Raw genomic sequence first — 13,838 nt, forward strand, 5'->3', positions numbered from 1 at the left:
CCTCAGAGACGAGAAGTTCAGCAGCTGCTCAACTTTCCAACCTCTTCCTCCTCCAGGAAGCGTCGGGACAAGGGAGAAGAAGCGGCCCGGCTCCTGAACACCACCCGCCCGCCCCGAGCCTCCTCTTTCTCCCCCTCGAACTTATTTCTTGTTCACCGTTCTTTTTTTTCTCCGAGCGAGTCTGGTGGTGTTTCATGTCCACAAATGTTAGCGGTCGGGCAGATGGAGGCTAACCGGCAGAGTGCTTTCGTCCTGGGCAGCACCCCGCTGGCCGCGCTGCACAACATGACCGAGATGAAGACGTCCCTGTTCCCCTACTCGCTGCAGCAGGGCCCGGGGGGCTTCAAGGCGCCTTCGCTGTGCAACCTCAACTCCCACCTCGCCTTAGGAACTCCGCACGGAATAAGCGACATCTTGGGGAGACCCATCACCACGGCCGGGCAGCTGCTGTCCGGCTTCCCGAGGATAAACGGCCTGACCACCAGCGCAGCGGCAGCCGCGGCCGCAGGGATGTACTTCAGCCCGGCGGTGTCGAGGTACCCGAAGCCCCTGGCCGAGCTGCCGGGCCGGGCGCCCATCTTCTGGCCCGGGGTGATGCAGGGCAACCCCTGGAGGGACCCGCGGCTCCACTGCCCCTGTAAGTCCCGACTCGCTCTCTCTCCATCTCTCTCTCTGTTTGCACATTTCTAAAAGTTAGTTTAGGATTTGTAGAAATTCTGAAAAACTACAAAAAAGCTCCTCTGTGAAATACCAGATTTTTTCCTGTGATTTCACACATTATTCAGGTATAAGAACTCTGTTATTACACAAAGCGAAACAACTCCAGTTATAGTTTATTTTCCACTGTGATGACAGGAAATCCAAAATATAATTTTAAATATTTATAGCGTTTTTTCCCCCAAACGAATTAATCTGTTTTATTTTCACGATGTGGTGCTTTTGAGCGTCAGACAAGAGTTACTAACATGAAGATGATAATTATAATAATGTGACACATGACAGGACGTTGGAGCCTGTCAAATAATAAACACATTGAATTATAAATCATGTAAATAATAAGTTAGTAAACTCCACTTTGAGGAATATCTAAAGGCTCAATGGGAAGTCAAACGCGCAGTTAAATAAGCATGTGTGTAACTTTCACTGTAACAGTCTTCTAACCGTGTGTGTGTGATCCTGTCCCTGCAGCTCAAGCCAGCCTCATGATGGACAAGGACGGGAAGAAGAAGCACTCCAGACCCACTTTCTCCGGGCAGCAGATCTTCGCCCTGGAGAAGACCTTCGAGCAGACCAAGTACCTGGCCGGGCCGGAGAGAGCCCGCCTGGCTTATTCTTTAGGGATGACCGAGAGCCAAGTCAAGGTAAACACCGACCAGCACCTGCTCGCTGAGGTTCACATAGAAAACATGTAGATAATATTATTACCACCAGTTTCACCTCGTCCACCAATAGCACCAGCGCAGGCCCAGGGAGTTATTTATTATTACGACAGAATGATTGCACATCACATTATTATTATTAGGGCCCGAGCACTGAGCAAAGGTCAGGTGAGACCCTATTGAAATTGTAAGGATTATTATTATTATTCAGGCAAATTAATTGGCTTTTTTAGGGCTTTACCATGCTCAACTTCTTACCAAAATTTGCAGAAAGTTAGAAAGTGGTGAAAATTTACGTATTCTGAAGGAATTTTCAATGGGCATCGCAAAATGGCTCAACGGTGCCCCCCGAGACCCCCCGAGACCCCTGGAACGTGTTCACATTGACCGATCTTCACAAAAATGGATACACAGGTGTATCATGACCAGACAAACAAAAACGTTTGTAGGTGCAATTGGAAAAACTCCACAGGAAGCCTGCTATTTTGCATTTAGTGGCCATTTTGGCCATATTCCACATTTTTACTCTGATGTACTTATACCAGGGTTTTCATTGTTGTTGTTGTTGCTATTATTGACTTAATTCGTGGCTGTTGCTATTCATTTCGCACACACTCACAGGATTAGTGCACCGTGTCTGCTGTTGTGTTTTGGTGTAATTTGATCGCATGTTTCTATCCGGACCTGTTGCTCGTCCCTGTGCGCGTCTCACCGGGCTCTTCTTCCTCCTCCTCTTCCTCAGGTCTGGTTCCAGAACAGGAGAACCAAGTGGCGGAAGAGACACGCTGCGGAGATGGCCACGGCCAAGAAGAAGCACGACTCCGAGACGGAGAAGATGAAGGAGAGCTCGGACAACGAGGAGGACGACGAGTACAACAAGCCGCTGGACCCCAACTCGGACGACGAGAAAATAACGAGACTGTTGAAAAAGCACAAGGCCACCAACCTGGCGCTGATCAGCCCCTGCAGCAACAGCTCGGACACCTTGTGATGCCCACAGGGGGCAAAAGTGGGGGCGGTGGGGGGGCACAAGAGTCCAACAGGGACTCGACGCACTCTTTCGGACCCCCCTTCCCACCTGACTGCTGCGAACATGCGCAATTTGAGAAATCCAAGTGTGCGCCATGACGCATGGAAGACGCGTTTGGCTGCATCCGAACCCACTTAAACACCCAAACACACACACATGCACACACTCAGATACACACACACACGCACGGTATGCACGGAGATGTGACTCCAGGCAGAGCTGCAGACCGACAAAGTGAAAAAGGACACACACATGTCGGACTGCATCTGGCAGGGTTATACGCATACGAGAGGAGTTTCAACAACAGGTGTAAATGTAAAAATACAACATTCCGGATCAGTGTTGGACTCAGATGCTTTTGGTAGAAACGAGTAAAGCTGATTAACTCTTCTCATAGCTAAAGACACTTGTTTCATTATTTTATTTCACAATGTGCGGCCTGGTGTCACCTTGAAGGCTGCGGGTCACGTTTGCCCTCATGTGGGAATAATCCTGTCAGCACTGATGCGATATTTTCATCTGAAAACAAAATGACCTTATTGTGTACTTAATTTCCTCAATAATTCAGCTTTTTGTGTGATTTTAAACCTCTCTGAACAAAAGCATCGTTTTTCCTTTGACGCAGACTCATGACAGGTGTCTGTTTAACCTCCTATCAGAGGGGATGTATCCGCAGCCAACACTGATCCGGATCTCAGACGCATGTTCCGCTGTGTCAGGTGTGAACGGGGCCTGTGATGCTTCTAAAGCTCAGTTTAACCAGGGTATCCACTGTCCTATAGAAGGCGAGCAGGGGAGAATGTTTGGAAGGGGTTGCAGGTTCGAGACGAGTGAATGGTTTTTGTGCTGTAGCCTGAGGATGAAAAATGTACGTGAGATTGTGTATATATATTTTTTACTGAATAATAAGTTATGTTGTTTCCGCCTGAGGAAACGTGGCAGCCTCTTTCTTCCCTCCGCAGCCCTGACGCGCTTATTCCCTCCCGGTTATTCCCGCTGCTTGGTTTCTGATTCCTGCAAAGTTAAAGTCGTGCCCTTTTTTCTCTCCATCTTTTTTTTTGTTTTCTCCCATCCTCTGTTCAGCACCGGCACACAAATGTATAAAAACGCTGTAAATAATCACTGTAAAGGAAGAAACCCCGCTTGTTTTAACCACATCACACAAACCGTTCGTTTCTTTTTGGGTTTTCTTTTTGAAAGAGTTTATGTTTTGACCTCAACCCACAGCGGAACAGAAAAGCTGCACCGAGGTTTATGTTGGAATTAAAAAGAGTATTATTGCTTCCGGGAAGGTTATAGGAAGAAAAAACACTTTGTATTATGAATAAATTATTTAACAAGCATTTTTGTTTTTTTATTTTCCTTACGGGTTTGTTTGAATGTATGGGCTTAATATAAATTAAAGACAAATTCATGACTATCAATAATTGAATTTCGTTATTGGCAACAAGGGTGTTTTTAGAGGATTAATGCTGATTTAAGAATGATTTATATTTTATTCTGAATGATTCATGACGGAACTGATGACAATAATTGTTATTGTCATCATTATTTTCATTATCAGCAATAATAGTCTATTAATAGGCTAAATAAATCGGATAATGACTAAAAAAAATTCTGTGAACATTTGAGTATTGCTTTTAACTTTGAGTTAAAGGCTATTTATTTACTTATTTATTGGGTATAAAATCGGGGGAATACAACTTCTACAAATTAGAATTACCATAGCAGTCAAATATGAGGTATTTGATTTAAAGCATCAACCCATCATTATTGTCAATCTAATATTATAATCAATTATTGTTATTTATTTTAGGACTGGTTCTTTTTTAAATATTGTTATTTTAATTATTTCTGGGCCGACGTTTGACTGAAATCCACTAAAAAGCAAGTCCGTCTCGTGAGTCTTTTCTTTTTAAATGAAAACGGATGGTTCACATTAAAGTTAATGAATTTTATTTGAAGTCATTTCAATTTATTGTATAAAATAAGTGTCTGTGTTTCAGGCCTATGATGTTTCAGCTGGAGATTTATTAATGTGGAGATCTTTTCACAGAGGTGCGCCCCCTCTGTCTGTAGCACGCCGCTGCACCTCCGTGACTCCACCGTAGTTTCTGCACCGTCTCCTCTGGATTCAGCCAATCAGGAATCAGACCATCCTTAATAATCTCTAATAATTTGAACATGAAGTGAAAACTGACTCTCAGGTCAGCGAAGTAGGAAAATAATGTGAAGAGAAACTGATACTGAATAGTTTCCCCTTGTAGATACTTTGGTACTTTAAAGGTTATTGAGACGAATCAGTGTCTGTAGTATTTATATTGACTTCAGTTTTTTGCCATTTTAAATGTTGCACTATAACTATCTTTTACAAATAATCCTTTAAATTTAATAATCCAAAATTATTCTAAATGAATTGTTGGATTGACTGAGCGTAGACTCATAGTCAGGAAGGTTTAGTATTACACAAGTTAAAAATACACAATACAATCATGCAATGTTTGAAATGTTAAAATTTAAAGTTTATTTAAATTTAAATAGTTTATTATGGACTGATGTGAATATTTTCTGGACTCTTGCTTCTATCAGTACATTTTACTCCATTCACTTCTGCCTAAGTAATGCATTAACAATGGCAGATTTCTTTACAGATAAAAAGTCAAATACAAATCACCGAATGGGAATATTTGCTAATATGGCGCTCCTAAAATAGAAAGAATATGAGCATCCAACATAAAGTTGACCTTATAAATTTATGTCCATAGGATTATATTTTGTTAGAGGAACATTTTTCAGCCCCTTCTTGTCACATTCACTTCTCCCCTGCAGGAAACAGAGAACGTGTGTAGCTCTCCTCTCTATTGGGCCTATTGACTGTGTTGTATTAGTACACGGATGATGGTGTGGAAGACCAACTGTTGAAGGCCTGGATGAAAACCTTCTCATACAGCTATTGTGTAGTAAAGAGGTAAAATGAGGACAAACAGCCATTGAGCTCTAATGGTTTTTATTGCTTGAGAACTGCATCACCTACAGTAGAGGCCAGGCCGAAGGGGCTAGAATAAAATCTCTATCTGCCTTTTTATAAGATGGAGTGAAGAAAAACTGCAGCTTATACTCCTACAGTAAACTCACAATGTCCAGCAGGAACAAAAACAAGCAGGGTTCTGGTTTTCTTATATATAACTTTTTGCCTATGAACCAAATCACACGAGACAACATAAATTCTGCGGCAGGCACAAAATCATTTCTACTTGCGGTGATTTAGATAGAAATAAAAAAAGAAAATCAAGGAGGATCAATCGGACGGCTTCACACGCTCTGAAATCTGTAGTGTAGTAAATGAAATCGATAAAAGAAGCGTCTCTGATCGCTCCCTGTAATGCTCAAATGATCTGCAGTGAAGGCTGCTGAAGGCTACATACAAAACAAATACAAAGCAAGTCTTCCTGCTCGTCCTCCACCTTTTAGAGTTTCTCTCTATATTTTTGTTACATTTCATAATCAATACCTTTACCATCTGACTGAAGTCTTTTTTTTTTTATAACTCTTACACACTTCATCTCTGTGTAGGATACTTGGCACCATAATGCAGTAACAAAAATAGACACAAAAGTTTACATTTTAAGGATACCCAAGCCTATCTAAAATATCACATTCAGAATCATAATATTATAGAAATAAGTTAGAGTAAGAATAGTAATGTGAGAGTGCTATGTATGAAACAATATCTTATATACTTGCATGGTCTATGGCACTGCTTAAAACATTCTTAGATAGGCAACGAGTCGCTGAGGAGCTCTTCCTGTTCCTCTCCTCGTGTGCACACTCGTCGAAGGTCACTGTCGCTGCTCGCCCTCTGCACGCGCTCCAGCATCAACATTTTGGTAAGAATTATAAATTATCTCTTTAAAAAGTACAGTATATAAAATGAGACTCACGGATGTGTCAGGCATGGCAGTGTGTTGTGCACACAACAACAACAACAACAACAGCGAGAACAACTCAAAAAAACAAAACAAAATAAAAATATATGTATATAAACTGTTGAAATAAACTGATAAGATCCATCTATTTCAACAAAGGGACCAGGAAGTGTGGTCAGAAAAGAGATCGGCACTAAAACCATCAACAACTCTATGTTATATTGTCTAATGTACAAATAATCCTAACAATATAGATATACAACTTTTTTGCATTGCACTTTTCTTTTTTTAAAACACCTTACATACTGTATGGAGAGTAGCTTCTATACATAGAGGCATACCTAAAAATGGCGAGTACGGTGTCTAAACATGTGTAGTAGGACTGATTTCAATTAGAGTTTTGGCAAAGGAGGCTGTGGCGTGGAAAAGAGTCGTCCGTCCGGCTTCTTTCTTCTCGGGGGAATGGGGGTTGCATGGCAACGGTGAGGTCAGCGATGTGTGTCTTGTCTGGAGCCGGGCCCTCGGGTGCTCGTCCACATCTCACCGAGTGTTTTATGGAGAGAGAAGGGGCCGGGTGTTTTCGTATGAATGAGGTGTCAGGACAACTGCAACTGGTCAGCACTGCTGAAAAAAAGTTTGTCTGTGTTCTTCAGTGTACGCTTGTGCAAAGTGTGTGTGCATACGTGTGTGTGTGTGTGCGTGTTTCTTTGAGCGTGTGTGTTTGTGTGTGGGTCTGTGTGTGTGTATGTGTGTGCGCGTGCGTGTGTGTGGGTGTCCGGTTTGTTTCTCTGGTGTTCTCACAGAGGCGCTTCACGAAATATGTTCTCCCCCCTTTGGCAAGACTTCCCTGTAGAGGAGAAAAAAAGAAAAAGTTTATTTAGCTAAATTCCAAGTTTTCATTTCAAAGAAAAATGACCTGGTGCCGACTCTTTCTAAGTAAACTAACGAGATGCAGAGGCTTTAGTTTGTAAGTAAACTTCTTAAAATGACTGGAGCATTTTAAGCAATCATGTCACATTTTTCCACTCGTGATGTTTTATTCTGGAATAAAACTTTCAAACAGACAGTGATCTGCCTTTCAGGAAATGTGTGCAAAGTAATGAAGAACTCAAGCAAATCAAATCAAACAATAGCAACAATGGGAAGAAGAATAATAATAATGAAAAAAATTAATATTTACCACGACATCACTGCACCACACAACACTTGTGCTTATTTGCATTAGGTTTACCTGCCCCCGCTGTAATTCGGAAGGACAGGAAGACGGGCTGGCATGGGGACAGAGGCGGACACAAAGTTAGAGACAACAAACTGAAGTTCTTAATGCTCTCTGGGACAAGTGCTCCCTCTCTCCCTCTCTCCCTCTCTGAGCACCTATGACACACAGGTTAAACTCACATACCAGGCCCGTGCGTCTTTGTGCCTGTGTGCTAACTACATCGGACATTTTTTAACATAGCCAGCCGTGATTTTAGCAGTAGTGTGTGGCTCGGAGGTGACGGCTGCTGCAGTATCTGCCGGCGTGCTCGGGTCACCTCGCACACACACACTACTGCATATGTCTCACTAAGCGATGATGAAAGACCTGACTTAAGGCGCCTCTTTTCAGCACAAGACCTTCCGTCTGACACGGCAGAGACTGAAGCGACAGTGTTAAACACTTTCTATACAGTCGGCTTCACGAAAAAAGAAGAAAATACAAACTGCGCTCGGCTGAAGTGACCTCTCTCCTACTTTTGAAAAGATTCTTCCTGAAAATATTAGTGTATTTGTAACTCTGCGCTTCATTTGAAAATTGTTCATTATCAATCAGAAGGATCGTTCATGCTTAAAAAGGTTCTTTCTATCAATTTGAAACTAAACCTTTACACAATGTTAGAATAGCAATTTAACACATAAGTGAAATTACAAGATATTTGTTGAAAAGCATTGATTATGATGCAATAAACCAACTCTTAAAAACATTTGATAGCGTATGATACTCATATAGTTCCCTAAGCCAAGGAGGCTGTGTTTCCAGTACTGTTGTTTTTCTGTTAGCAGGTTTACATACAATTGTAGTAGGCCTTTATCACTTTAAACAGTGACAGAGGATTTTTTTCACAGATTTTCCCTGATTTCCTAGGGAATAATTCATTGGTCTTAATGAAAAAAATCGAAATCAAAAGACGTTGTATGGATCCGGTAAGAACTCACTTTCTTTAAGTTGTGAGAAAGGACTCTTTTAAACATTCATGGATCTTAATGAAAAACAAATCAGGTATGTTTAGAGGATTGATATTAAATAATGTGAGCAATCTGATGCAGATCTGAATAAAAATCTGGATCTAGTGAATTTAAATGTGGTTGATAAGGAGAGTGGCCTTGGCAGAGGTATGACCTTCTAGTTGCAATATGTTTACATCCAGTTGCACCATAATAGACATAGATTAGAACATTATAAAGGTAGTTGATTCACATGTGTTGTGAAAAGTCTCTCTCTTTTCTGCTCAGAATCACACTTCAAAATCAACACTTTTTTCACAACAGCACAACACAATGACACAAAGTGAAGATGTGGGCAGGGCCCCTGTTACCTTGTGGTCCCCCATGCAGACATTGGGCCCAATGTTGTCATAGACTATAGACTTCTCTTCATTTTCAGGCTGCAGAGACACAAAACCAACACATTATTTTGTGAAGCAAACGTGATGAACAACACTCACGCACAGTGTCGCACACAGTGATGCACAGTCAGCAGCACCGTGTTTGTGTTTACACGGCACAGACATTACAGGCTTGTGTTGTGGTTTATGACACGTTCACGAATGAGCAATCAATGCAGCAGCTTCATTAAACACAATTAGCAGGATTATGTTGTACCTTTCAAAATAAAAGCAGAGGTACTTATTTAAATAGAAGGTTCAGATATGTTTTTGAGGTGGATACTAAAGTGGAGCTGTTACAACAATTTACTGAGGTACCAGTAAGATCCTTATTGTGTCACCAGTTCAAGTATGTATTTCTGGTTGATAGTCACATTTTTAACACCTCATTCACTTTGAATATTTAGTAAAGAGGAACTCACACACTCAGATATTAGTAAAGAACCACGACTAGAAATAAGAAAATTTTAGGCAAAAATCCCAAACATTTTTAACAGAAAGACAAGTCTTATGATGCTATATTTATCATCTATAAATATCTCAGAAAATATGACAAATATAAATGTCTTTGGTTAGGTTCCTTCAAACGAATGTATTATACTTCTTACAGATACAGCTCGTCTCCACTGAAGTGAACACACCTTTAGAAACTCTGCACAGTTTTCACTTTGAAACTTGCAGTCGGTGCGGTGCAGCGAAGAGAAATGAGAAGCAGCAGTGATTTACAAAGTGGACATTTGCCTCTCGACCAAATACACTCCCACCGTAATCTAAGTGCCTATCTGAGAGAATCCTGTTTCAATATCACTTTCTGCACACAAAGAAGCCGTTACCCACTCACACATGGATCTGCAGACTGGAGAATAAATCACACTTGTCTGGTTGAACTAAAGACTTTTTAAACAGCCGCCCCAACCCCCACGTACGCACACACACACACACACAGGCTGGTGGATGGGTGGGTGCTAGCAGTTGTGTCTGTGATCTGCACTGGCGCCTCAGACGAAAGAGACAGAGAGCTTGAGAATGAACCATAAAGCAGAATCCAAATTAACTTCAGACCAATCCTGCAGCGGAGCAGGGTCAGCACACGTGCGCCTCCACCTCACTACCTTTTCCAGCGGGCCACGCACTGCCACCTCTCTATTTGTCTGGCAGCCGGCCCCGAGCCGCTGCCTCCCGCAGCCGGAGATACATTCATCAAACACACACTTGATAATTTACAAAGGCAGCATAAAATTGTGGATTTTCGGGCTGCATAATCTTTAGACAGATAAACAAATTACCCGGGGCCCACCGGCAGAGAGGGAGCGCTCGCTCGGCTAAACATTCATTACTGGCGCTCCCGGAGCTGGTGCCGCGCCGCACGGCCGGCGGGCAACCTTTGGCGTGTTAGGGCTCGGCAAGCAGAAAATAACATGATGGCGAGTTAACCGACCGTGCCATGATAGATGACGCCACACGCTGGGCTGTTTACGGGCCCATGTCTCAACAATCTGTAATGCTCAGAGCCGGAGAGTGTGTGCTCAGTGAATCATCAGCCAATCTGCGAACACACTAACTGTTCCACTCTGTCCCTGCATTACAAGCAATTAGCCGGTGCTTGAGGGGAAGAAAAGCAAACAACAACCCAGCTGTGTGTCTGTGTCTGTGTGTCTGTGTGTATGAGAAACACTGTTTTCATAATTCTGACACATAAAAAGGGTGAAAGAAACTGGGTGAAATTATTTAAAATTCTCTTTTCACAGTTGAAGGTCGATTTACACCTCTGTGTAGGTGCAGAGGCTACGCTGTTGTGAGAATCGCAACTGCAATTACACTCCCAAAACACTAGGTGGCAGGGTTTCTAGAGCACTAGTCTGTGCTGCATTTCTACAGCTGCTATTAGACATGTTCCAACTTCCTTAAGGGTTGTATGTGAGAACACAAAAGTCCAAGTCAGTAGCTCGGGACTTTCCAGAGTTTGTCCTGCCTCCTGCCATCTCTACAGAAGCTACCTTTCCTGAAATTACGATACAACGTCGGACAGAGAGACGACATCAGGAAGGATTAGTCGTACGACCATTGAACTGACGAAGGCAGAGTTAGCGTGAATTTTCTGCTACAGTCCTAATGCTCCGAAATGCAATGCTACCATGAAGACCGATCAGTCATTGTAATCTGTATTGTGTGAGGTGCACGTCTTAAACTGCTTTCAGACATGCACAGAATTTAAGAGATCCTTCCTAGAAGGAGGTGTATGCGAGAATGCAAATATCCCAGTGAGAGTACCAACACTTTCTGCGGACTTTCTCTGCCTGGCCCCCTCGTATAAAGTCCACAGAAAGTCAGCAAAAGTCAATGTAGGCACACAGCAGGGGATCCCCCACTGGATTCACTGCAACCGAGAAGAGAGCAAATATCTCTGGGTGAAAAAGCAGCGTCACACATAGAAGACCCAGACGAAGATGTCAAGAGAGTTTATGGTGATAAGAGCCGAAAATCCAGACCCAATTCTTCAGAGAACCTCGGCAGGACATGTCTGCAAACGACCGAATGTTACGTGACTACATCATGTCTAAGGTGTTACTTCTTCGAAGAGGTATGAACGAGATCAGGGTTATTGTTCTCGTGTGGCTGCAGAGTCCTTGTGATGCTCGGTCAAAGAAGAAAGATCAGGAAGGAATTTCTCATTTGTGGCCGACAAAGAAAGCCAAACTTCCTGAGCAGCCCCCTGCTGTGAGGTGCTACTGTACAATACACTGCTGCATTTCTTTCACACACAGTAACAGATGAAAGCCTGTGTGTTCCAGCTCTGGAAACACTCAGGCCTCTAGAGTTGAGTTTAGTGACTAACAATCCCCAAGTTAGGAATCTAAACCACTAAGGAACTGATTTGGGGATTTCTCAGCAACTGTTTTTCCTAAAAATGTCAATTGGTGAGGTCGTATGAACAAATCAGGGAAACCTTTGCAAAGCTGCCTGACAGATCTCTACAGCTCTTTACACACTGGACTAAAATTGCTTTTGTCTTCAGTGGGAAAAGGATCAATCTGATTTATTCTGGGTCAAATGACTCTGCAGTAATCAGGGGTATTTATCGGCTACAGCTCCGATCGCCGGTGATGGAAACATGACACCCGGTGGAATACACATTTTCGCTCCTTTTTTCTCACGAGATGCCATGATACCTGTCAAGGAGGCAATGACGGCTTGTCTCCGGCGGTAACATCTGCGACTTAGAAACAAATTGTATCTGTCTCTGTTCAATCAGCGCTCGACCATCGTTCAGTTGGCGTTCAGTCTGAAGGGACCGGAGTAGAGATCTAAAAGAGTCACAGCTGTAACGTACTCAGAGGCTTTGACGCTGTTCTGTGCCGTTTCCGAAGTGTTCCTGACGTCCAACACACAACAGAAAAAAAGAAACTCGTCAACTGGCAAACGGGTCAACAGACTTTAGTGGGTTTACCTGCATTTACAAAACTCACATCCAGAAAACTAAGAGAGTCAAGAGTAAACAGACACAGGCTGTACAGGAGGAGGAGGGAGGCGAGGGTAAGGAGGTGGCAGATTGGCTGCAGTTTACAGAACTGAGCGGGTTCCTGCCGGGTTTTACTCTCTGAGGAAGGAGACCGATCTGGGGTTTTATGAAGACGATGGGGCCCAGGGTAACTCTATAAGTCTGGGATATATGTACTGTCTGGGTGGACCCGTGGCTTAGTGCTGCGAATTAATATTCACAGACACCTCATCCTTCCATCTGTGAAGTGACAAAGGAGGGGAGGGTGATGTGGATCAAGGACGATGGAGTTGTAGACATAAAGAGCCAGGCATTAATAAAGAGCCCTGGAGCTGAAGCTGAGAGAGGAGAGGGGCGGTTACTTCTGAGTGAAAACAGCGTGAGGTTGAGACTCACCTTTAAGACCAGTTCTCTGGCAGAGGGAGACATGAGGATTCGGTCGCACCAGGCCGGGCATCTGGTGTTCATGTACTGCTTCCCCTGACTGCTGTCTTCACTGTACGGATAACTGAGGAGACACAATCAGAAACACAGTCACATCTACGGTAATTTACGAGCGTTTAAATGCTACCCAGGTAATAAGGGACTTTATATTCCAGTACGGTGCCGCACAAAGGAGACAATAAAGGAAAGCCCACGAGGAGAGCAATAAATATGATGCATGTGAATCAACAGGGCTGCGGAGGAGTCATAAATATGAGACGTCACGTCATCTGCCTTATCTCAGAGACAGATCAAAATGTTTTCCAGAGAAAACAGGAGGTCCATTAGTATGACCAATCATCTGAGTAATCTCTTGAATCAACACACATGGATAGCTCAATCAAACGCTCTTTCTCTGCCAACTGTACAGGTTGTGAGTGTGTGTGTGTGTGTGTGTTTGTGGGTGAGAGAGAAAGACAATAAAAAAAAGAAGGAGGAATGAGGGAGCTTTAGGAGGAGTGGGCCAGAGGGAGATCCAGTTGCCCATATGTATTGCTACTTCCCTACACGGTCATCAAAAACAGATTAGGTGCCGCGGCAAATGGCCAAGAGAGAGAGAGAGAGAGATTGTGTCTTGGAACAGCAGTGAACAATCGAATGATTTAAGCGGCGGCAGGGCTGGAGTCGCGAGGGGAGCCATTGAGCTGATACAGATTTACATTGTTGAGAATTCAATTTGCCCCTTCGACTCATCAAAGTGCTTCAGATTTACACGCCACCAATCCAATTTGTTTGTCGGCGCTCATCAGGATGTAAGGGAGGGCTTACATACTGTAACACCAATCCAATTTGCTCCTTCAGTGCCACGCGTGCTAACCGTAGCATAGCACAAAGCGCCTCCTCTGTGAGGATGGTGATATCCTAATGATAAAATAA

The 13,838-nt window shown here is 43.2% G+C and overlaps 2 protein-coding genes across 2 annotated transcripts in view; one reads left to right on the plus strand and one right to left on the minus strand.

Moving 5' to 3' along the window:
- Positions 1-204: 204 nt before the first annotated feature.
- On the plus strand, positions 205-2,370 carry nkx6.2 (NK6 homeobox 2). The gene is made up of 3 exons (XM_061087845.1): positions 205-637; positions 1,189-1,361; positions 2,122-2,370. Exons 1-3 carry the CDS (start codon positions 205-207, stop codon positions 2,368-2,370), a joined length of 855 nt encoding a protein of 284 aa, XP_060943828.1.
- Positions 2,371-5,408: 3,038 nt separating this feature from the next.
- Positions 5,409-13,838, minus strand: part of LOC133020437 (inositol polyphosphate-5-phosphatase A-like) — a 148,336-nt gene continuing 139,906 nt past the window's right edge. The window contains exons 13-16 of the mRNA XM_061086997.1: positions 12,876-12,987; positions 8,912-8,980; positions 7,516-7,603; positions 5,409-7,182 (exon numbers count right to left, since the gene is read on the minus strand). Of these exons, the coding sequence (XP_060942980.1) occupies positions 7,523-7,603; positions 8,912-8,980; positions 12,876-12,987 (262 nt within the window). The 3' untranslated portion in view covers positions 5,409-7,182; positions 7,516-7,522. The remainder of the gene's footprint in view (positions 7,183-7,515; positions 7,604-8,911; positions 8,981-12,875; positions 12,988-13,838) is intronic.

Source organism: Limanda limanda, chromosome 15, assembly GCF_963576545.1.
Source record: "Limanda limanda chromosome 15, fLimLim1.1, whole genome shotgun sequence".
Taxonomy (NCBI): domain Eukaryota; kingdom Metazoa; phylum Chordata; class Actinopteri; order Pleuronectiformes; family Pleuronectidae; genus Limanda; species Limanda limanda.

Coding starts and splice junctions, on each gene's coding strand:
- nkx6.2 (XM_061087845.1), top strand. CDS start 205: ATGTTAGCGGTCGGGCAGATGGAGGCTAACCGGCAGAGTGCTTTCGTC. Junction 638..1,188: donor CCCGCGGCTCCACTGCCCCT/GTAAGTCCCGAC, acceptor CTGTCCCTGCAG/CTCAAGCCAGCCTCATGATG. Junction 1,362..2,121: donor TGACCGAGAGCCAAGTCAAG/GTAAACACCGAC, acceptor CCTCTTCCTCAG/GTCTGGTTCCAGAACAGGAG.